General features: G+C 35.3%; 1 protein-coding gene and 1 non-coding gene across 2 annotated transcripts; both read right to left on the bottom strand.

Annotated features, from left to right (window-relative positions):
* Positions 1–596: 596 nt before the first annotated feature.
* On the bottom strand, positions 597–8,350 carry LOC117920613. The gene is made up of 6 exons (XM_034838220.1): positions 8,029–8,350; positions 7,708–7,935; positions 7,422–7,551; positions 1,545–1,915; positions 1,224–1,451; positions 597–1,067 (listed from the first exon to the last, which is right to left on the bottom strand). Exons 1-6 carry the CDS (start codon positions 8,308–8,310, stop codon positions 927–929), a joined length of 1,380 nt encoding a protein of 459 aa, XP_034694111.1. The 5' UTR covers positions 8,311–8,350; the 3' UTR covers positions 597–926.
* A 6,633-nt stretch (positions 8,351–14,983) lies between these two features.
* Positions 14,984–15,091, bottom strand: LOC117921375. Its single transcript, XR_004652335.1, has one exon. It is a non-coding gene; the product is annotated as a small nucleolar RNA R71 (small nucleolar RNA).
* Positions 15,092–26,305: the final 11,214 nt, after the last annotated feature.

Here is a 26,305-nt window from a genome sequence, read left to right as displayed (position 1 = left end):
ATTACATCCCGAAGGACGAATTATTGCATGAACAGGCCCCACCCAAGTGCTCCATACTAGTGATTTCCACTTCTCTTTCTCACCATTGCCTTGAGTCCTTTGACTCAGGTATAGAGGGAGTGGCTTTTGGGCAGTTGATCTTGGTTCAGAAACATATGATTGTATGTCGGTATAACGAATCCGAATAGGGATAAACATGTATCACGAATCATAATGCATATCCCTATCAGCCCCACCCACTACTTTGATGGCAGGCCCTCAGTGGAAATACCCATCATTCTCCATCTGCTGCCAAGGCAAATTAGCTTTAAGAAGGGGCCTTTTATCCTTTTCTGGTTCTCTCGTAAAGTGCTCATTTCTTGATGTTGATGGCAAGAGTCAAGAATGACGGTCATCGTGCTGGGCCAACATCAAGTAAGAAAAACTTGAGGTTGGGCTTCTGGGATCTGACCAACCGAGGCCCAGTCCTTACACTATGATGCAAAATAGGTGAAAGTTGGATGGACCTATCTCCAAGCCTGTCCAAAAACACTGGGACGGAGTCACCCCTATTGTGGGTGCGACGACCTGGTCTTACATAAAATGCTGCCAAAACATAGCTAATCCTCCTTCTAATCCATGCCCCAGCATATCCGGGGAGGATATTCAAACAATAATTCAACACGTCAGCATACCATTCTCTATTACAGAAACAAATTAATCAAATAAATTTTGAAGATGGTTCTCTCCGAGCAATAATATATACGTAAACCTTGCGCACAGCCAACAGATGGTTTATGGAGAATACCATTTATTAAACTTCAGGATAAAGAGCCCTCCAAAGGATCCTGGGATTATTTACTTTTGGCTTCTTAGCGCATATACACCAAACCTAGTAGTCCAACAGACTAGAATGACACACAGCCCCTTGGCATAGAAAGGGGCTTTCAATCCTTTTTATCGTCGTTAATCTCGTCCAAAATCACGATAAGAGCAACTATGAAGGCATAGTCGACGTTGGGATACACAGTCACAGCAAAAGTGTCTTTTCCAAGCACAACACTTTGAACGTTGTGTTTCTTGTGCATCTGCATTCACATTCACCACTCATTGATTCAACATCAAATGTTGTGTTAGGAATGGAAGAACTTTGATATGATTTCAAATTCAAACCATCCTTTAAAAAAGGGGGGAAAATTAGTTAGATTAAAATAATATTGTCTTGAAATGATCTTTGATCTTACTTGGGCAATGATCGTATTAGAATTGCCAGCATAAACAGTGCAGGACCTATCGAACCAGCTTCCCTTCAGCTTGAAATCACAGATCTCTTCTTTTGTATTGGCTGCCAAGAACACATCTAGCCCTGTCTTCAATTGAATGATGGACGACAGCTTTGTACTGAACAGTAGATCTTTGGGGTCTGAGCTTTCTCCTCTAAACACTTGCCACCTCCTATGCATCGACAACATCTGAATCAACCAGTAACTAACATCAAACCGTCACGTATTTTGCAGAAAAAATGTTCCTATACGAAGGAAAAACAAAGAAATAATTGATGGGACCTTGCTTTGGAGAGAGACGATCGGCTTGCCAGCGGCGTCGAGCAACACACGGTGGTCACGGAGGCTCAGGAGAGTGCCTTTGACTTTGAAGATGACAGAGCCGTTGACGTCAGTGATGGCGAAGTTACCGTCCGATATGGTCATCATCTTCTTGACGATGACGAGATCCACTGGGTATTGCGCGCAGAATTGCGGCCCCACGACGGTGATTGGGTTTGGTAACGGCTGGTAGGCCGCAGCGGGCACTGTCACGGGACCTGCGGCGGTTGGATCGGTGGCCATGGTGAAAGGATTGAGATTTAGGGTTTGGTTATTGCTCGAGTCTTGTCTGCTGGGCGTGAAGGTCAGGGGTACTTGCTTTAGTAGAACATCTGGTTATTCCCTCTTGGCCGTCTGACACGTGTGCATGGTTAGCTGTCCAAAACCAAATGATTCCTATTTATCTATTTCTAAAAAACGAAACAATTTCAGAAAATTTCCTTATCCCTTTAAATTTTTTATAACTAAGATAGAATAAGCCACTAAATATTTTTTTATTAATATAATAAAAATAGAAAGTGCAAATATAAGTGTTAAAACGATAGCAAAATAATCACTCTTAATTTATTATTATTATTTTAAATTTATAAAATAAAAGAAAAAATCATACTTCCGTACACCAATAAAAAAGAAAAGGAGAGGCTTTTAAGAGTTGTAACTTTCACATTTTATATCAAATATACAATAGGTAAAATTATTCTTTCAACATGCACTTAGATAATATTCATGATAAGAATTCTACAATTACCCTTTTTGATGTGACAAAACATTAAAGAAGGTATCATCTTTTTAATTAAAATAAAAAATAAAAAAAATCAAAGAATCACAACTCCTCCACGACACTTTCACTTTTTATATCATTTAACAATATTTTTTCCTCTCCAACCACCACAATTTTCCTTCTAAAACTTTTTTAATTTCAATTGAGAACAAATAAAACATAACCTAAAATACAATAGACAAAAAATTGAATTTTTTTTTATAGGTTTTTTAGTATTCAACTTATAATTTTTAAGAATAAAAGAGTATATAAATACTCTACAATAAAAAGATAATAATTATTTTTTTTATTAGAAAACAAGTACTTTTGTTATTTTTTTATGATTAATTTTTTTTTAATTTCCTCGATTTTTTATATAATCTACAAATCATATTTCTTGTTGTGAAATTTCTTTTTATTATTATTATTTTTTAATTTTACAAGTTACGGATATTTGTCATAATCTCATAGCAATAATTAAAATACATGTTAGATATAAATTTAAAATTTTTTATGTTCGATATATGGTTAAAGATTTTTACTTTTATTTTTTATTTTTATATTATACAATATATTTTTATTTAATATAATTGATGATTTCAATATAAATTTAGAAGTAATATATTAATAAAGTTCATCATGCGCCTACATGAAATAAAATATTCAAAGAATATTAAATTTTAGATGATCTTATCACTAAATCTAATTTCAAACTTCATATACATTCTTAAGGAAAATACATACATTCTTCATCAAAATACGTATGTTCTTCATAAAAAATACATACATTTTTATGGCAAATCTAGACCTTAATAACCCTTATTATGTCATAAATAGTCATTTAGGGGACCTTGGGGGAGTAATTTGCGACTCTATCCTACCTCAAAATCAAATTTCAAACCTCACATACATCCTTAAGAAAAATACATTCATTCTTTTTAGGGTGAATCAGGACCCAATCACTTTTATTATGTCCTAAATAGTCATTTGGGGACATTGGAAACAATTTGAGGTCTTTTCCCACCCTGCAATTAAATTTGGAACCACACATACATCTTTAAAAAAAATACATATATTTTAAAGAAATATATATATATATATATATATATATCCTAAATAGTCATTTAGGGGGCATCGGGAAGTGATTAGCAACCTTCCTTCACCCTGAAATCAAATTTGGTATCTCATGTACATTATTCACGAAAGTACGTACAATCTTCACAAAAATGCGTACATTGTTTAAGGCAAATCAAGACCTCAATCGACCTTATTATGTCCTACCCAGTAATTTAGGAGACTTTGGGGAGTGATTTGCGACTATACCCCACCTTGAAATCGAATTTTGAACCCCACATAGATCCTTAAGAAAAATACGTATATTCTTAAGAAAAATATGCACATTCTTTATATAGTGAATCAGGACCTCAATCACCCTTGTTATATCACAAATAGTCATGTGGGATACCTTAACCAGTTATTTGCAAGCTTGACGCACGTTGAAATAAAAATTTCAAACCTAATGTACATTAAGAAAAATATGTATATTTTTTTAAGGCAAACTAGGACCCCAATCACCCTTATTATAACCCAAATAAAAATTTGAGGACTTTGGGAAGTGATTTATGACCTTTCCCCACCTTGAAATCCAAATTTGAATCCCATGTACCTTCTTAAGAAATATATGTACATTCTTAAGAAAAATGTGTACGTTCTTTAGAAAAATGTGTACATTCTTTTTAGGGCAAATCGAGACCCCAATGACCCTTATTATGTCCTAAATAGTTAATTGAGGGACTTTGGGAAGTGATTTGTAACCTTTCCTCATTCTGAAATCAAATTTTAAACCCCGCATACATTCTAAAGAAAAACATGTACATTCTTAAAAAAAAATAAGTACATTCTTTCAAAAATATGTACATTTCTTCCAAGGGGAATTAGGACCCCAATCACCCTTATTATGACTTATATAGGACCCTCGGGAAGTGATTTAAGGCATTCTCCCACCCTGAAAAGGACTTTGGAACCCTATGTACATCCTCAAGAAAAATAAGTACAATTTTCATAAAAATATGTACATTTTTTCTGAGGGAAACTAGGACCTCAATCACCCTTATTATGACCTATATATTTCTTTTAGGACCCATGGGGAGTGGTTTGAGGCATTCCCCCAATACCAAATGAACTTTCGAACTTCACACACATCCTTAAGAAAAATAAGTACATTATTTTCAAGGGGAACCTAAACCACATTCACCCCTTATTCTGACCAATATATTTCTTTAGGGACACTTGATAAGTGATTTGAGGCTTTACCCTACCCCAAAATGAACTTTGGAACCTCACAAACATTCTTAAGAAAAAATAAGTATATTCTTCATAAAATACATACATTTTTTCAAAGGGGAGCTAGGACCCCAATCACCCTTATTATGACCTACATATTCATTTGGGGACCCTTCGGTAGTGATTTGAGGCATTCTCCCATCCTGAAAAGGATTTTGAAATCCCACATATATCCTTAAGAAAAATAAGTACATTTTTCACAAAAATATATACATTTTTTTACAAAGGGAACCAGGAACCCCATCACTCTTATTATGACTTATATGTTCATTTGGAGACTCTTGAAAAGTAATTAGAGGTCTTCTCAACTACAAAATGGACTTTCAAACCCCACTTACATCTTTTAAAAAAATAAATACATTCTGTCCAAGGAAAACCTGAACCCTAATAACCCTTATTATAACTTATAAATTCATTTGGGGACCCTTGGGAAGTGATTTGAGGCGTTCCCTTACCTTGAAATGGACTTTGGAACCCCACATATATCCTTAAAAATAATAAGTACATTTTAAAGAAAAATAAATATATTCTTTGCAAAGTAATGTAATTTTTCTCTTAGAGGAGTTGAGTCCCCTATCACCCTTGTTATGACCTACATATTCATTTGCAGATCCTTGAGAAGTGATTTGAGGTGTTCCCTTACCCTGAAATAGACTTTGGAATCCCATGTATATCCTTAAGAAAAATGTATACATTCTTAAAAAAAAAAAAACGTACATTCTTCACAAAAATACGTACATTTTTTTCCAAATGTAATCAGAGTTTGGATCATCCTTATTATGATCTAAATATTCATTTGGGGCCACTTCAGAACAAATGTACATGGGGTTCTAAAGTCCTTTTCTAGGTGGGGGAACATATTAAATCGCTTCTCGAGGGTTCCCAAAGGAATATATAGGTCATAATAAGAGTGACTGGGATCCTAGTACTCTATGAGAAAAATGTACTTATTTTTGTGAAGAATATCCTTATTTTTCTTATAGATGTACATGGGGTTCCAAAATCCATTTTGAAGTGGGAGAACGACTCAAATCACTTTCCAAGAGTCCCCAAAGAAATATATGTCATCATAAGGGTGATTAGGGTTCGACCCCTTGGAAAAAATGTACTTATTTTTCTTAAGGATGTACTTATTTTTCTTAAGAATGTATGTGGAGTTCCAATGTCCATTTCGAGGTAGGGGAACACCTCAAATCACTTCATGAGAATCCCAAAAGGAATATATAGGTTATAATAAGGGTGATAAGGGTCCCAGTTCATCTTAAAGAAAATATATGTATTTTTTTTTAAGAATGTACTTATTTTTTTTAAGAATATACATGGGGTTCCAAAATCCATTTCGGGGTGGGGAAATGCCTCAAATCATTTCCTGTGGGTCCTGAAAGTAATATATAAGTCATAATAAGGGTTATTGGGGTTCGGTTCCCCTTGGAAAGATGTATTTATTTTTTTAAAGAATGTATTTTTTCTTAACGATGTACATGAGGTTCCAAAGTTCATTTCAAGGTGAGGGAATGCCTTAAATTACTTCTCGAGGGTCCTCAAATGAATATATAGGTCATAATAAGGGTGATAGGATTCCCAATTACTCTTGGAAAAAAATGTATGTATTTTTGAGAAAAATGTACTTATTATTATTATTTTTTAAGGGTGTATATAAGGTTCCAAAGTCCATTTTGGTGTGGGGGAATGCTTCAAATAACTTTCTTAGGGTCCCTAGAAGAATATATAGGTCTTCCCCCACCTTGAAATGCAATTTGGAATCCTACGTATATGCTTAAGAAAAGTACATACATTATTTACAAAAATGTGTATATTTTTTGTGAGGCCAATCGAAACTCCATTAGGCCCATTTGGGTTAAAATGTTTATTTGGAGAGCCTTGGGAATGGATTTGAGGTGTTTTCCCACCTTGAAATGTGATTTGTAACCCTACATATATTATCCATCCTTATGAAAAATACGTACATTCTTCACAAAAATATGTACATTTTTTGGAGGCCAATGAGACCCTATTATGCTTGTTTTTGGGTCTAAATATTCATTTAAGGAACCTTGGAAATGGATTTGAGTCATTCTTGAAAAAAATATGTACATTTCTTACAAAAATACAATTTGGAACCCTATGTACATCTTTGAAAAAAATATGTACATTTCTTACAAAAAATACATGTCTTTTTGGAAGCCAATTGAGATCCCATTAGGTCCTATTTGGGTCTAAATATTCATTTGGGTACTCTTGACAATGAATTTAAGGTTTTCGCCCACCCTAAAATATGATTTGGAACCCTACATACATTTTAAAGAAAGACACGTATATTTTTTATTTTTATTTTAAAAAAGGTATATGTATTCTTCACAAAAATATGTACATTTTTTTGGTGGGCAACCATGTTCCATTAGACCCTAATAAAGAATGTATGCATTTTAATAAATACAAGAAAAATTAATTAAGAGAAAATTAATCAAATAAGTTTTGAATTAATTATTCCCCTTTATGTTTTCTCTTCCAGCAATTATATATACGTAAACCAAATACATCAGCAAACAATTGCGCACAACCAACAGATGGTTTATGGAGAATATCATTTATTAAACTTCAGGATAAAGAGCCCTCCCAAGGGTTCCCGGGATTATTTACTTTGACTTCTTGGCGCATATACACCAAACCTAGTAGTCCAACAGACAAGGCACAGAGCCCCTTGGTGGACATAGAAAGGGGCTTTCAATCATCTTAATCTTTGTTAATCTCGTCCAAAATCACGATAAGAGCAACTATGAAGGCATAGTCGACGTTGGTATACACAGTCACAGCAAAAGTGTCTTTTCCAAGCACAACACTTTGAACGTTGTATTTCTTGTGCATCTGCATTCACATTCACCACTCATTGATTCAACATCAAAATGTTTTGTTAGGAATGGAAGAATTTTGATATAATTTCAAATTCAAACCATCCTTTAAACAAGATGGGAAAATTCAGTTAGATTAAAATAATTGTCTTGAAATGGTCTTTGATCTTACTTTGGCAATGATCGTATTAGAATTGCCAGCATAAACAGTGCAGGATCTATCGAACCAGCTTCCCCTGAGCTTGAAATCACAAACCTCTTCTTTTGTATTGGCTGCCAAGAACACATTCAGCGCTGTCTTCAATTGAATGATGGACGACAACTTTGTACTGAACAGAAGGTCTTTGGGGTCTGAGCTTTCTCCTCTAAACACTTTCCACCTCCTATGCATCGACAACATCTAAACCAACCAATAACTAACATCAAACTATCACGTATTTTGCAGAAAAAATGTTCCTATACGAAGGAAAAACAAAGAAATAATTGATGGGACCTTGCTTTGGAGAGAGACGATCGGCTTGCCAGCGGCGTCGAGCAACACACGGTGGTCACGGAGGCTCAGGAGAGTGCCTTTGACTTTGAAGATGACAGAGCCGTTGACGTCAGTGACGGCGAAGTTACCGTCCGATATGGTCATCACCTTCTTGACGATGACGAGATCCACTGGGTATTGCGCGCAGAATTGCTGCCCCACGACGGTGATTGGGTTTGGTAACGGCTGGTAGGCTGTAGCGGGCATTGCCACGGGACCTGCGGCGGTTGGATCGGTGGCCATGGTGAAAGGATTGAGATTTGGGGTTTGGTTATTGCTTGAGTCTTGTCTGCTGGGCATGAAGGCCGCCAGGGGGTACTTGCTTTAATAGATCATCTGGGTCTTCCCTCTTGGCCGTCTGACACGTATGATACCATGGTTGACCTGTCCAAAAACCAAATGATTCCTATTTTATTTATTTTTAAGAAATGAAACAATTTCAGAAAATTTCCTTATCCCTTTAAATTTTTTATAACTAAGGTAGAATAAGCTACTAAATATTTTTTTTTTATTAATATAAGAAAAATAGAAAGTGAAAATATAAGTGCTAAAACGATAGCAAAATAATCACTCTTTCATATTTTTATATGGTTAATTAATTATATGGTGTAATAAAATACTTCAAGAGTAATTAAAATGCCTTATATAATATTTACATTATTTAAAAAAATTAATTTTTTTTTATCATTTTAAATTTATAAAATGAAAAGAAAAATCATGCCTCCATACACCAATTAAAAAATACCAGGCTTTTAAAAATTCTAACTTTCACATTTCAAATAATCACAACTCCTAACAATCATTTTCACTTTTAATATCAATTTTCCTTCTTTATCATTTAACATGATTTTTTTTCCCCTCCAACCACGATAATTTTCCTTCCAAAACTTTTTTAATTTCAATTTTTTAATCTTTCATATTTTTATATTTATTGGTTTCAATCATTTTATTGAACACATTAAACATAAAATGATAACATACAATAAATAATCATTGAGAACAAATAAAATGTAACCTAAAATACAATAGACAAAGAACTGAATTTTTTTTTTTTAGTTTTTTTAGTATTCAATTTATAATTTTTAAGAATAAAAAGTATATACAGTAAAAAGATAACAATTAAGGTTATTTATTTATTTATTGAAAAACAAGTACTTTTGTTATTTTTTATGATTAAAAAATAATATATACTTGATTTTATTTCATTTTTTTATATAATCTATAAATTATATTTCTTGTTGTGAAATTTCTTTTTGTTATTATTTTTTTGAATTTTACAACTCATGCATATTTGTTATAATCTCATAGCAATAATTAAAATACATGTTAAATATAACTTCTAAATTTTTTATGTTCGATATATGATTAATTTTTTTTATATTGCATAATATATTTTTATTTAATATAATTGATTATCTCAATATAAATTTAGAAGTAATATATTAACAAAGTTCATCATACACCTTCATGAAATATAATATTTAAAGAATATTAAATTTTAGATGATCCCATCACTAAATCTAATTTCAAACTTCATGTACATTTTAAAGAAAAATACATACATTCATCAAAATACGTACATTCTTCATAAAAAATACATACATTTTTTTATGGTGTATCTAGACCTTAATCACCTTTATTATGTCTTAAATAGTCATGTAGGGAACCTTGGGGAGTAATTTGCAACCCTACCCTACCTCAAAATCAAAATTTGAACCTCACATACATCCTTAAGAAAAATATGTTCATTCTTTTTAGGGTGAATTATGACCCAATCACTCTTTTTATGTCCTAAATAGTCATTTGGGGGACTTGAGGCTTTTCCCCACCTTGCAATTAAATTTGGAACCCCACGTACATCTTAAAAAAAAAAAAAAACATACATTTTTAGGGAACCCAGACCCCATTCACCCTTATTCTGACCTATATATTTCTTTAAGGACCCTCAATAAATGATTTGAGGCTTTACCCTACCCCAAAATGAACTTTGAAACCTCACATACATTCTCAAGAAGAAATAAGTACATTATTCACAAAAATACGTACATTTTTTCAAAGAAGAACCAAGACCCCAATCACTCTTATTATGACTTATATGTTCCTTTGGGCACTCTTGGAAGGTGATTAGAGGCCTTCCCCAACTACAAAATGGACTTTCAAATGCCACGTACATCTTTAAAAAAAAAAAAAACATTCTTAAGAAAAATAAGTACATTCTTTCCAAGGGAAACCTGAACCCCAATAACCCTTATTATGATTGGATTCCCTTGGGAACCTTTGCGAAGTGGTTTGAGGTGTTCCCCAACCCCAAAAGGGACTTTAGAACCCCACGTATATCATTTTAAAAAATAATTATATTTTAAAGAAAAATAAGTATATCTTTTACAAAACTATGTAAGTTTTCTCTAATAGGAACTGAGTCCCCTATCACCCTTATTATGACCTACATATTCCTTTGTGGATCCTTGGAAAATGATTTGAGGCGTTCCCCCACCCTGAAATAGACTTTGGAACCCTATGTACATCCTTAAGAAAAATGCATGCATTCTTAAAAAAAAAGAAAAAAAAAGAAACGTACATTCTTTACAAAAATATGTACTTTTTTTTTTCCAAATGGAACAAAAGTCTTGATCACTCTTATTATGATCTAAATATTCATTTGAGGCCACTTCGAAACAAATGTACATGGGGTTCCAAAGTCTTTTTTTGGGTGGGAAAACACATTAAATCACTTCTCGAGGGTCCCCAAAGGAATATATAGGTCATAATAAGAGTGATTGGGGTCTTAATACTCCATGAAAAAAATGTACTTATTTTTGTGAAAAATATCCTTATTTTTCTTAAGAATGTACTTATTTTTCTTAAGAATGTACATGAGGTTCGTCTATTTTGAAGTGGGAGAATGACACAAATCATTTCCCTAGAGATCCCAAAGAAATATGTAAGTCATGATAAATGTGATTAGGGTTCGGGTTCTCCTTGGAAAAAATGTACTTATTTTTCTTAAGAATGTATGTGGAGTTCCAATGTCTATTTCGAGGTGGGGAAACACCTCAAATCACTTCTTGAGAATCCCGAAAGGAATATATAAGTTATAATAAGGGTGGCAAAGGTCCTGATTCATCTTAGAGAAAATGTATGTATTTTTTTTTTAAGAATGTAATTATTATTATTATTTTTTTAAGAATATACATGAAATTCCAAAATCCATTCCGGGATAGGAAAACACCTCAAATCATTTCCTAAGGGTCTTGAAAGTAATATATAAGTCATAATAGGGGTTATTAGGGTTCCATTTAAAAATAATGTATTTATTTTTCTTAAGAATGTACTAGGGTTCCTCCCGAGTGTCCCTAGAGGAATATATAGTTCATAATATGGGTAATAGGGTTCCCGGTTCGATTTGGAAAAAATGTACATATTTTTGTGAAAAATGTACTTATTTTCCTTAAATATGTACAAGTGGGAGAATGGCTCAAATCACTTTTTGAGGGTCCCCAACGGAATATATAAGTCTCAATAAGCATGATTAATGTTCTAGTCCCCATTGGAAAAAATGTACATATTTTTGTGAAGAATTGATTTTTTTTTAAGACTGTACTTATTTGTTTTAAGGATGTACGTGAGATTTCAAAGTATATTTTGAAATAGGATAACACCTCAAATAACTTTCCTAGAGTCCTCAAAGTAATATATAAGTCATAATAAAAGTGATTAGGGTTTGGGTTCCCCTTGGAAAGAATGTACTTATTTTTTTTTTTAAGAATGTATTTATTTTTCTTAAGGATGTACTTATTTTTTTTAAGAATGTTCATGGGGTTGCAAAGTCCATTTCAGAGTGGGAGAACACCTCAAATTACTTCTTGAGAATCCCCAAAGGAATATATAGGTCATAATAAGGGTGATAGGGGTCCTAGTTCATCTTAGAGAAAATGTACGTATTTTTGTGAAAATGTACTTATTTTTCTTAAGGATACATGTAGGGTTCCAAAGTCCCTTTTGTGTTAGGGTAACATCTCAAATCACTTCTTGAGGGTCTCCAAAGGAATATATAAGTCATAATAAGGGTTATTAGGGTTTAGGTTCCCCATGGAAAGAATGTACTTATTTTTCCTAAGGATGTCTTGAAGTTCCAAAGTCCATTTCGGGGTAAGGGAATGCCTTAAATTACTTCTTGAGGGCCCCCAAAAGAATATATAGGTCATAATAAGGGTGATAGGATTCTTGATTACTCTTGGAAAAAATGTATGCATTTTTGTGAAAAATGTGTTTTTTTTTAAGGATGTACGTGAGGTGATTACTACTCAAAAAGTGCTATTTGATAGCTTGTAATTAGCTCTTTTTAACACTTTTGAGTAGTAGTTATCACATTTTAACCCAATTAACATATTAAGGACCCTTGCAATCAATTCTAATCAAATTGTGTTAAGTTTTGGTGTTTTGATAACTTTTTGATCACCAAAGCAAGCCGAGATTGAGGAGAGATTCTTTGGAATCCTTGGCAAAGATGTTCGGACAGGGGCGTCTGGACACACCATTAAAGAGCGGCGAAACGTGGGCTGTAGCAAGGCTTGCTCGCTTAAGTCAATATTTTCCATCTGGAACACACATATCCGGATAGTATATGCTATCGTCCAGATGGAGCTGCGCCAGATAGAATTGCGCCGCCTTTCCGCTGGGAAATCCGGATAGCCATGCGCGCTCCATGTCATCCGGGAGAAAGGTCCCTACACCTTGCACACGCAGACGATCCCCTTTGCGCAGCATAGCTCAGTCCACCCGAGGAAGAATTCCGAGCGTCGACATTTTACATCCGGATATCTTACAGCCGGATGGGAGAGGAGGACGTTTCAACTTCTCCGGTCAAACTTAGCCGGATCCTCTAGTAGCACCTACCCAGTCAGACATGCACAACTGCAGTGTTCTCCTAAAGCTTCCTGATATTTTCGATCGATATTTTTGAGATATTTTGGGATATTTTGCTTTAGATATTTGTTGTCTAAATCCCCAAACTCTCCTTGTAATCCACCTATCATAGGATTCCTTAGTCTTTAAGTAAGTAAAAAGGGTGAATAACCTCATATATATAGTTTGTAATTTTCTTTACAAAGGGATCATCTATTATTAGATCTATCGATTATGTAATCAGGAAAAAAGGAAGAAATATATTGTACAGAGCACTTGCTCTGTTTTTCCTTCATATAATTGTTTTCTCGTTAGTTTTCTTACTAGCCAAACAAGCTTTGAGGAAGTTTCCTCAGAGAATAAGTGGCTAGACTTTTAGTTCCTTGGACTTAAGGTAGCCGGGAAAGGTTCCAAGTGCAAGAATTTATAGCTTTGTGGTTTCAACCATTAATGAAAAGAAAGTGTGATCCTTTAATGATTTCTATGTTTTTAGTTAACTTAAAACACCTTTAATTCACTTGAGCCAACACTTGGTAAGGCCAGTGATCTCCGTCCATGGAGATGCACTTGTTTATCTCTTGCGAGCTTTTGGGAAGTGACTTGGAGGTAGGATTTTCTAGAATTGCCAACACTTGGTAAGCTTTTGGACTCCAAGGAGACATCCATTAGTTATCTCTTGCGAGCTTGAGAAGGGAAGTCCAAGGTTAAAGATCATCTTGAATGGCAAATGCTAGGTGAGAGGCACGAGCCATTGCAAGTTGCATCAGTGAGAGGGAATTAGAGCTGAAATCCATTTAAAGGTTACATCTGTACAACACCGGTTAAAGAATTGACTATATGTTAATTCTCTAATACGAGGAAATGAACCAAATGACCGGAGCTTTATTTTTGCATAAGGAACCTCCCCTGTGAACCTAAACCTCCAAGGAATGTTTTTCTTCATAAGTAATTTCCATTACTTTTTTTTTGGTTAGTTTAAGACCAAACCCTTTTCACTCAAACATCTTTATGTTTTCTTTTAAAGCTAACCTTGAAATGAAAAAGCACCAATTTACCTTGAATTGGTATCAGTTGAGAGTTGAAAACCCTTCCCAGTGAACGATCCTAGAGCCACTATGCTATATTAGCTAAGCTATCCTAATGCATGGTGATATAGGTTATAAATTTTGTTGATTACTCTCTCAATCAAGAGCACCAGCTGGACATGAATCAGCTGAGACACCTGTTGGGAACGAATCAAATGGCGTCGTTGTCGGGGAAGGTGCTAACTTCATAGTGATATTATTTCAGGGTACTTGTGGTTTTCATCACAAGTTTGGTGAATTTTCCTTCATCTTACTAACTCTTTTAGTTGTTTCTTTTACTCGTTTATATTCTAGCATTGCTTTTAATTTAGATTTAGTTAATCGAACTCTCTTTGGTGGTTTTGTTTTGTTTTCTTCTGTTTTGTTTTTGTTTCTCTCTGTTTTTGTTTTTCTTTCTTTATTACAGTTGATACTAGTTGTGAATGCCAAAGTGCATACGAGATTGTGGAGGAAGGCTTGTTAAACTTGAAACACCTCATAACAAGGAGTTGGAAGTAATCTTGAATATCATGGAAACTACACCTGAGGATCAGCATAGTCACCATGATCATCAGGACAATCCCAATGAATTCAGATCAATGAGGGACCGTATGCATCCACCTCGTATGAGTGCACCGTCATGTATAGTGCCCCTTACAGAGCAGCTAGTGATCAGACCCCATATTGTGCCACTTCTGCCAACTTTCCAACTTTCCATGGAATGGAAAGTGAGAATCCTTATGCCTATATTAAGGAATTTGAAGATGTTTGTAATACATTCCAAGAGGGAGGAGCTTCCATCGACCTGATGAGGCTTAAACTATTTCCTTTTACTTTAAAGGATAAGGCCAAGATTTGGCTTAATTCTTTAAGGCCAAGGAGTATCCGTTCTTGGACTGATTTATAAGCTGATTCCTTAAGAAGTTTTTTCCTACTCACAGAACAAATAGCTTAAAAAGGCAAATTTCAAATTTCTCAGCTAAAGAGAATGAGAAATTCTATGAGTGTTGGGAAAGATACATGGAAGCCATTAATGCTTGTCCTCACCATGGCTTTGATACATGGCTGTTGGTGAGTTATTTCTATGATGGGATGTTTTCCTCAATGAAGCAACTCCTCGAAACAATGTGTGGAGGGGATTTCATGAGTAAGAATCCTGAGGAAGCTATGGATTTCTTGAGTTATGTAGTTGAAGTCTCAAGGGGATGGGATGAATTGCATAGAGGAGAAGTGGGAAAGATGAAGTCTCAACCAAATGCTCTGCATGCTAAGGCTGGGATGTACACCTTGAATGACGATGTTGATATGAAAGCAAAATTTGCAGCTATGACAAGAAGAGTGGACGAGCTAGAACTGAAAAAGATGAATGAAGTGCAAGTTGTTGCTGAAACACCAGTGCAAGTAAAGCCATGTTCTATTTGTCAATCTTATGAACACTTGGTGGAGGAGTGCCCTACAATTCCAGTTGCTAGAGAAATGTTTGGAGAACAAGCAAATGTCATTGGACAATTCAAGCCCAATAGCAATGCTTTGTATGGCAATACTTATAACTCAAGTTGGAGGAATCATCCAAATTTTTCATGGAAGCCGAGAACACCTCAGTACCAACAGCTGGCTCAACCATCTCAACCATCCCAACAAGCTTCAAGTCTTGAACAAGCAATAGTGAATCTCAGCAAGGTTGTGGGAGATTTTGTTGGAGAACAGAAATCCATCAATGCTCAGCTCAGTCAAAGAATTAACAGTGTAGAGAATACTTTGAACAAAAGGATTGATGGGCTGCAAAATGACTTATCTCAGAAGATAGATAATCTCTAATACTCAATCTCAAGGCTCACTAATTTGAACACAGTGCAAGAGAAGGGTAGATTTCCTTCTCAACCTCACCAAAACCCCAAGGGTATCCATGAAGTGGAAACTCATCAGGGAGAATCTTCACAGGTGAGAGATGTTAAAGCCTTGATCACTCTAAGGAGTGGTAAAAAGGTTGAGTCACCAACACCCAAGCCATATGCGGAAGAGAAGGAAGAAGAAGAGACAAAGAAGAAGGAAGAAATGAAAGGAAAGAAGAAAGATATCAGTGAAGAGAAGAAGGACCGTGATTCAACAGTGAATGCAAATCCGGAGAAAGAGCTTATTAAGGAAGAATTGATGAAGAAATGCACATCTCCACCTTTTCCTCAAGCTTTGCATGGGAAAAAAGGGATAAAAATGCATAAAAAATCCTTGAAATATTGAGCCAAGTGAAGGTCAACATTCCATTGCTGGACATGATTAAGCAAGTTCCATCATATGCAAAGTTCCTAAAGGACCTGTGTACTATCAAAAGAGGGTTGAATGTGAATAAGAAAGCCTTCTTGACTGAACAAGTAAGTGCCATCATACAATGCAAATCTCCTTTGAAGTACAAAGATCCGGGATGTCCTACCATTTCAATTATGATTGGAGGAAAGGTAGTGGAAAAAACTTTATTAGATTTGGGAGCAAGTGTGAATTTGTTGCCATACTTTGTTTATAAGCAATTGAGACTTGGTGAATTAAAGCCAACATCAATCACCCTATCTTTAGCTGATAGGTCAGTGAAAATTCCAAGGGGGATAATTGAGGATGTTTTAGTTCAAGTTGATAATTTCTACTATCCAGTAGATTTTGTTGTTTTTGATACCGATCCTTTAGTTAAGGAAGCTAATTCTGTTCTTATCATCCTTGGAAGGCCATTCCTTGCTACTTCAAATGCAATCATAAATTGTAGGAATGGACTGATGCAACTCACTTTTGGCAACATGACACTTGAGCTTAATATCTTTCATATGTCAAAGAAGCTGATTACTCCGGAAGAAGAAGAAGGTCCAGAAGAGGTATGCATTATTAACACTCTAGTGGAGGAGCATTGTGATCAGAATATGCAAGACGAGTTGAATGAAAGTCTTGAGGATCTTGAAGAAGGGTTGTCTGAACCCGCTGATGTCCTTGCTACTCTACAAGGTTGGAGGAGGAAAGAAGAGATCCTACCTTTATTCAATAAAGAGGAGGGACAAGATGATGTAACAGAAGAACTCCCGAAGCTCAATTTGAAACCTCTACCCATAGAGTTAAAATACACGTACTTGGAAGAAACCAACCAATGTCCTATTGTTATATCTTCATCTCTTACCGGTCATCAGGAGATTTCTCTACTTGAAGTTCTTAAGAGGTGCAAGAAAGCAATAGGATGACAAATATCTGACTTGAAAGGAATCAGTCCTTTGGTTTGTACACATCATATATATATGGAGGAAAAAGCTAAACCAATTCGTCAACCTCAAAGAAGATTGAATCCTCATTTACAAGAAGTGGTGCGAACTGAGGTACTGAAGCTACTCTAAGCGGGTATTATTTATCCCATATCTGAAAGCCCTTGGGTGAGTCCTACTCAAGTGGTACCAAAGAAATCAGGTATTACTGTGGTTCAGAATGAAAAAGGCGAAGAAATTGCTACACGCCTCACTTCAGGTTGGAGGGTGTGTATTGACTACAGGAAATTGAATGCTGTGACAAGGAAAGATCATTTTCCACTCCCGTTTATTGATCAAGTGCTGGAGAGAGTCTCTGGCCATCCTTTCTATTGTTTCTTGGACGGGTACTCAGGGTATTTCCAAATTGAAATTGATGTTGAAGATCAGGAGAAGACAACTTTCACATGTCCGTTTGGAACATACGCCTACAGAAGAATGTCGTTTGGTTTATGCAATGCACCTGCAACATTCCAAAGATGTATGCTTAGTATCTTCAGTGATATGGTGGAGCGAATTATGGAGGTTTTCATGGATAATATCACCGTATATGGAGGTACATTTGAAGAATGCTTAGTAAATTTGGAAGCGGTTCTTAAAAGATGCATTGAAAAAGACTTGGTGCTCAACTGAGAGAAATGTCATTTTATGGTACATCAAGGAATTGTCCTTGGTCATATCATTTCCGAGAAAGCCATTGAAGTTGATAAAGCAAAGGTGGAACTTATTGCCAAATTGCCATCCCCAACCACTGTAAAAGGAGTAAGGCAGTTTCTTGGCCATGTAGGGTTCTACAGGAGATTTATACAAGACTTCTCTAAGCTTTCAAAGCCTATTTGTGAACTTTTAGCTAAGGATGCTAAGTTTGTTTGGGATGAGAGATGTCAAAGGAGTTTTGATCAACTGAAGCAATTTTTGAAAACCGTTCCAATAGTAAGGGCTCCTAACTGGCAATTACTCTTTGAAGTAATGTGTGATGCCAGTGACTTTGCTATAGGAGCTGTACTTGGCCAAAGAGAAGATGGGAAGCCCTATGTGATCTACTATGCAAGCAAAACATTGAACGAGGCTCAAAGAAACTACACAACTACAGAGAAAGAATTGTTAGCTGTGGTGTTTGCTTTAGACAAGTTCGTGCTTATTTGGTAGGGTCTTTCATCATTGTTTTCACTGACCATTCAGCCTTGAAGTATTTATTGACGAAGCAAGATGCAAAAGCAAGGTTGATTAGATGGATTCTTTTGTTACAAGAGTTTGATCTCCAAATCAGAGACAAGAAAGGGGTGGAGAACGTGGTAGCTGACCACCTTTCAAGGTTGGCTATAGCACATAATTCCCATGTATTACCTATTAATGATGACTTTCCTGAGGAATCACTTATGTTGCTAGAGAAAGCTCCTTGGTATGCTCATATTGCTAACTATTTGGTTACTGGTGAAGTTCCAAGTGAGTGGAAAGCGCAAGACAGGAAGCACTTCTTTGCAAAGATTCATGCTTATTATTGGGAAAAACCCTTTCTTTTCAAGTATTGTGTAGATCAGATCATAAGGAAGTGTGTCCCTGAAGAAGAGCAACAAGGGATCCTCAACCACTACCATGAGAATGCCTGTGGAGGCCACTTTGCCTCTTAGAAAACAACCATGAAGGTTTTGCAATCAGGGTTTACTTGGCCATCGCTTTTCAAAGATTCCCACATCATGTGTAGGAGTTGTGATAGATGCCAAAGACTCGGGAAGCTTACAAAAAGAAACCAAATGCCCATGAACCCCATCCTTATAGTTGATCTTTTTGATGTTTGGGGTATTGACTTCATAAGACCTTTCCCAATGTCTTTTGGTAACTCCTATATATTGGTGGGGGTGGACTATGTTTCCAAATGGGTGGAGGCAATCCCCTGTAAACATAATGATCACAGGGTGGCTCTCAAATTTCTTAAGGAGAACATCTTCTCAAGATTTGGGGTGCCCAAGGCCATAATCAGTGATGGAGGTACTCATTTTTGCAACAAACCTTTTGAAGCCTTATTAGCCAAGTATGGAGTGAAGCATAAGGTAGCTACACCTTATCATCCTTAAACTTCCGGGCAAGTGGAGCTAGCAAACAGGGAAATAAAGAACATACTGATGAAAGTGGTGATTACAAGCAGAAAAGATTGGTCTATTAAGTTGCATGATTCATTATGGGCATATAGAACAACTTATAAGACTATTCTTGGCATGTCCCCCTATCGTCTCATCTATGGCAAAGCATGCCACCTCCTTGTGGAAGTTGAATATAAGGTTTGGTGGACAATTAAGAGGTTGAACATGGACTTGACCAGAGCTGGAGCAAAGAGATGCTTAGACCTGAATGAGATGGAGGAATTAAGAAATGATGCTTACATCAATTCCAAAGTTGCAAAACAGAGGATGAAGAAGTGGCATGATCAACTAATCTCCAACAAAGAATTGCGGAAAGGATAAAGAGTCCTACTCTATGACTCAAGGCTCCACATCTTTCCAGGGAAGCTCAAGTCAAGGTGGATAGGTCCTTTCATTATTCATCAAGTACATCTCAATGGAGTGGTGGAATTACTAAATTCCAATGGCATAGACACCTTCAAAGTCAATGGTCATCGCCTCAAGCCATTCATTGAATCGTTCAAGCCAGAAAAGGAGGAAATCAACCTCCTTGAGCCACAAAAATCCTGATTAGAGAAGGGTTAGATGGACTTGGTTTCACCAAAGTCCATAATTTTGTTAAATATGTTAATTTATAAGTTTTGTAAATTATTTGATTGTACTTTTGGTCTTAAATTATGTTAATAGTAATGATTAAACTCAGCAGGAGCAGATTCTTGCCACTCAGGCCCAACACACTGCCATCCTGAAGCAGATTCAACATCATCTCGGCATTACATCAGCTCCTGAGCATGCCATGCCCAGCTCATCAGAGCCATCACTGGCACCTCCTTTTGTTGATCAGCCTATGCCTCATCAGGAGCCTCCTATAGGAGAAGCAGCTGAGCCATTATTTCCACAGCATCAATCCATGTCTCTAAGGAGGTACCACTTCCTCCCTATTTTTCAATCGCTTTTGTCACATTGAGGACAATGTTCAGCTTGGTTAGGGGGAGAGTTGAGGAAGGAAGTTTTTGTTGTAAATGCTAAGTTATTTTGGTAATTTAGTTGCTTTTTGCTTAATTTTTAAGTTTTTATTCTACTCTCCATGGTTATTAAGGAGAAATTTTCAAAATGAAATGAGAGAAATTGAATTTTTGTTTTTTACTTGACTTAAAGTTTGTATTATGCTTACTAAAGTTGATGAATTGTTGAAACTTCTATTGAATTCAAGCTTAGTTCTTCCACTTTAAGCTATTCATACACTGTGCACAATAGGTTCTGATTATAAGATGAAAAACTATTTCTCTCTTAACTTAGGAAAATTTTAGACTTGGTACATTTGACCTCATTTAATAGTGTTGGGACACCTTGTAAAAGGCCAATGAGCCTTTGAGAAAAAAAGAAAGAAAGAAAAAATGTTTGCTTGCCTTGAAACCCGAGCAAGGTTTGAGGGGTATATGGTGAAAATCTTTAAAACCTGGTGCCCTAAGCCTTCATTGGTTGGGAGTCACCGACCTCAATGCTCGTTACAAGGGTGGATAGGTGGAGTTTAACATACTGTAGGTGCTTGGGTATTAAAATTCATTCTCAAAAGTCCGGGGTAAAATCCGAGGAGTTAGTGGTTGAAAGATCCTTAAAACTTGATGCCCTAAACCTTAATTGGTTGGGAGTCATCAATGGACCCCCATTACATGGACAATTTAGAAAAGAATACCTTTAGCCTTGTACTCCTACAATGAAAAAAAAAAAAAAAAGAGGTGCGTTCTTAGCCTATTGGAGGTTGATCAGTTTGCTAAGCTTTGAAAAAAAAAACTAGGTCTGGGGGAGAGATTAAGTCAACATACTATATTCGGAAACTAATAAATAACACTTAGATTTTTGTGGAAGAGTAAGGTTTGACCATTTGGGAGTGGAAATTCTTTTAAAGCTTAAATTTGCATAATGCCTTCTCTTTAAGAATTGTGATTAGACGAGTTATTTAATAACTCTTGTTGAAGTTTGAGTTTTATTTCTTTAATGTTCCATGTGAGAGCTAGATCATCATGCCACTTGAAAATTGTTTTTTTTTATTAGCATGATGTTGTAAAATATAGTACTGTTTATTTTTATTTTTTTCTCCTTCATTGCTAAGGGACTAGCAATATGTCGGTTGGGGGGAGTGATTACTACTCAAAAAGTGCTATTTGATAGCTTGTAATTAACTCTTTTTAACACTTTTGAGTAGTAGTTATCACCTTTTAACCCAATTAACATATTAAGGACCCTTGCAATTAATTCTAATCAAATTGTGTTAAGTTTTGGTGTTTTGATAGCTTTTTGATCACCAAAGCAAGCCGAGATTGAGGAGAGATTCTTTGGAATCCTTGGCAAAGATGTCCGGACAAGGGCGTCCGGACACACCATTAGAGAGTGGCGGAACGTGGGTTGTAGCAAGGTTTGCTCACTTAAGTCAATATTTTCCATCTGGAACACACATATCCGGATAGTATATGCTATCGTTCGGATGGAGCTGCACCAGATAGAATTGCGCCGCGTTTCTGCTGGGAAATCCGGATAGCCATGCGCACTCCGTGTCATCAGGGAGAAGGGTCCCTACACCTTGCACACGCAGACGATCCCCTTTGCGCAACATAGCTCAGTCCACCTGAGGAAGAATTCCGAGCGCCGACATTTTACATCCGGATATCTTATAGCCGGATGGGAGAGGAGGACGTTTCAACTTCTTCGTCAGACTTAGCCGGATCCTTTGGTAGCACCTACCCAGTCAGACATGCACAACTGCAGTGTTCTCCTGAAGCTTCCTGATATTTCCGACCAATATTTTTGAGATATTTTGGGATATTTTGCTTTACATATTTGTTGTCTAAATCCTCAAACTCTCCTTGTAATCCACCTATCATAGGATTCCTTAGTCTTTAAGTAAGTAAAAAGGGTGAATAACCTCATATATATAGTTTGTAATTTTCTTTACAAAGGGGATCATCTATTATTAGATCTATCGATTATGTAATCAGGAAAAAAGGAAGAAATATATTGTACAAAGCACTTGCTCTGTTTTTCCTTCATATAATTGTTTTCTCGTTAGTTTTCTTACTAGCCAAACAAGCTCTGAGGAAGTTTCCTCAGAGAATGAGTGGCTAGACTTTTAGTTCCTTGGAGTTAAGGTAGCTGGGAAAGGTTCCAAGTGTAAGAATTTATAGCTTTGTGGTTTCAACCATTAATGAAAAGAAAGTGTGATCCTTTAATGATTTCTATGTTTTTAGTTAACTTAAAACACCTTCAATTCACTTGAGCCAACACTTGGTAAGACCAGTGATCTCCGTCCATGGAGATGCACTTGTTTATCTTTTGCGAGCTTTTGGGAAGTGACTTGGAGGTAGGATTTTCTAGAATTGCCAACACTTGGTAAGCTTTTGGACTCCAAGGAGACATCCATTAGTTATCTCTTGCGAGATTGAGAAGGGAAGTCCAAGGTTAAAGATCATCTTGAATGGCAAATGCTAGGTGAGAGGCACGAGCCATTGCAAGTTGCATCAGTGAGAGGGAATTAGAGTTGAAATCCATTTAAAGGTTACATCTGTACAACACCGGTTAAAGAATTGACTATATGTTAATTCTCTAATACGAGGAAATGAATCAAATGATCGGAACTCTGTTTTTGCATAAGGAACCTCCCCTGTGAACCTAAACCTTCAAGGAATGTTTTTCTTCATAAGTAATTTCCATTACTTTCTTTTTGGTTAGTTTAAGACCAAACCCTTTTCACTCAAACATCTTTATGTTTTCTTTTAAAGCTAACCTTGAAATGAAAAAGCACCAATTTACCTTGAATTGGTATCAGTTGAGAGTTGAAAACCCTTCCCAGTGAACGATCCTAGAGCCACTATACTATATTAGCTAAGCTATCCTAATGCATGGTGATATAGGTTATAAATTTTGTTGATTACTCTCTCAATCAAGAGCATTAGCTGGACATGAATCAGCTGAGACACCTGTTGGGAACGAATCATGAGGTTTCAAAGTCCATTTTGGTGTGGGGGAATACTTCAAATCATTTTCTGAGGGTCCCCAAAGCAATATATAGGTCTTTCCCCATCCCGAAATGCTATTTGGAATCCCACATACATGCTTTAAAAAAGTACGTACATTCTTTATAAAAATGTGTACATTTTTTGTGAGGCCATTTGAGACCCCATTAGGCCTCATTTGGGTTTAAATATTTATTCGGACAGCCTTGGGAATGGATTTAAGGTATTTTCCCACCTTGAAATGTGATTTGCAACCCTATGTATATTATCCATCCTTATGAAAAAATATGTACATTATTCTAAAAAATATGTGCATTTTTTTGGAAGCCAACAAGACCCCATTAGGCTTTTTTTTGGGTCTAAATATTCATTTAAGGAACCTTGGAAATGGATTTGAGTCATTCTCCCACCCCAAAATGCGATTTGGAACCCCATGTACATCGTTAAGAAAAAATACGTACAATCCTTACCAAAATACATGTTTTTTAGAAGCAAACTGAGATTCCATTAGGCCCTAATTGGGCCTAAATATTCATTTGATGAACCTTGACAATGGATTTGAGGTCTTCGCCCACCCCAAATGTGATTGATTTGGACATACAGTTTTAAGAAAGATACATATATTTTTTATTTATTTAAAAAAAGGTATATACATTTTTTTACAAAAATATGTACATTTTTTTGGTGGCCAACTAGGGTTCCATTAGACCGTAGTAAAGAATGTTTGCATTTTTCTTAAGGATGTATGCATTTTAACAAATACAAGAAAAATGAATTAAGAGAAAATTAATATACAATGTTAAATACAATGTTTTTAATGAAAAATATACTTTATGTTAATAAAAAGTTAAAGATTTTAACCAAGTAAAAAGTTAGAATCACAATCAAGTTAAAACCCTAAGAAAAAAGATAAAAACATCATCACATACTATGATTCTGACATAAAAAATTTAGAATAAAAAGAAAAATAATATAAATAATAAAAATATTAAAAAAAAACATTTTTACTTTTGCATATGATAAGATTTACAAAATAAATAATTTTTTTTTATTTAGCATTAACATAAAAATGTTAAACATTTTTCTAATGTCCCACATGCCACGTGTATGGCTTTAGTCTTTTATTAAAATGGAGTTATCTGATCTAAAATCTAAAATATTCGTTATACAATTAGAGAAGTAGTTTCCTATTTTTGTACTCATTACTTTGATGGGAAGTGAAGTGGTGGTTACTAAACCGTTGGCAATTACCAAAAGGAAATATGTCATCTTTCTACCCATTTAAGTAGCATTGTACGGTTTTCATCATTTTTTATGTGGAATGTAATTTTTCATTTAAGAAAAAGGGCCAAGAGAGAGAAACCTATCTCCTGGAGAATTCTACATTTTCAGATCAAGAATTGACTGAAGAAATTGCTATGGATTCTGGTATGTTATTTATGTTTGTGAAAATCATGATAGTCAAGATCTTGGAATTTATAAAGCATTAAGTTTACGTTTAAATATCTTTAACATGTGGTATCAGAGCACTTGTTAAGACTTTCATGATTTTCCATTGTAATCTATTTGCTAGAATCAATTATTTGGGGAAGATTTCATTTAGATTTGCTTGGTTATATTTGATATGATTTAGTTTTGATTTCATTTTTTTTATGCTGCGACTATTAAATTTTTTCACAAAAATAAATTAAATCTCTTTTTTATTTACATTATTTATTACTTATTATTTGGTGACTAACTAATTCCTAGATGAGTGGGATTTTATTTTGTTGGGTGATTCATATATGATGCTATGATGGTTTGACCATTTCCATGAGAATTTCTAGGAATGTCGTTGGCTTTTATTGAACAAATCACATATTTTCGTGCATTTTCTTTTCCGTGTGATGCTATATGCCTATATTTTAGTAAATTGTTTTGCGAAGTGATTATTTCAACTCAAAATCCTATTTTATGAAATAGTTTGGTGATCACCAAAGTGAACCAACTATAAAGTCATAGGTTTTAAGTTCTATTTTGTATCTTAATACTCATATCCCAAGTATTAAGAAAATGGCTTTGCAAATTTTTGAATAGGTATTTATATGTATCTTTGATCATGAGAATATTTTGGCTTGGCCCAAATGTCCACCACTTTTCTTGTGATTAATATACTAAGGTAAAATAATTAATGTGTACCCTTAATTGAGAGTTGGAATCGGATACCCAAAGGTAACGGACCTATCGGATTATGGATACATTATTAATTATTTTTGATAGGTGAAAGAGAATCACCATAATAGTCAAAAGTTTAATTTTGTATGCTATAATTTTCATCCAAAGATGTGTTACAGTAGTACTATTTATTATTTAACTCAAAAAATTAATGTGTGAGCATATATTTAATTGTAACTTCAGTTCCTATTTCGCTTCATTCGCACGCTTCATCTATTCCGATCCTTAATGGAACAAATTTCTCAGACTGGTCTGAGCAAGTCCAGTTTCACCTAGGTGTACTGGATCTTGATTTGGCACTTCGGACTGAGAAACCACTTGCTATTACTGAGAAAAGTAGTGCGGAAGAAAAAAATTTAAGTCATTCTTGGGAAAGATCGAACAGATTAAGCATTATATTTATGTGAATGAGTATAACGAACAACATTAAATCAACACTTCCTAAACGTGACACTGCTAATGAATTTTTTAAGATTGTGGAAGAATGTTTTCGTTCAGCTGACAAGTCTCTTGCTGGGACATTAATGGCTGAACTCGCCACCATGAAGTTTGATGGTACTCATGGGATGCATGAGCACATCCTTGAGATGTCAAATCTAGCTGCTAAACTGAAGGCTCTTAGGATGAATGTGGATGAGTCCTTTCTTGTTCAA

Source organism: Vitis riparia, chromosome 8 (genome assembly GCF_004353265.1).
Source record: "Vitis riparia cultivar Riparia Gloire de Montpellier isolate 1030 chromosome 8, EGFV_Vit.rip_1.0, whole genome shotgun sequence".
Lineage (NCBI taxonomy): Eukaryota > Viridiplantae > Streptophyta > Magnoliopsida > Vitales > Vitaceae > Vitis > Vitis riparia.
Note: the sequence above shows the minus strand (reverse complement) of the source record. Positions and strands in the feature narration are given on the sequence as shown.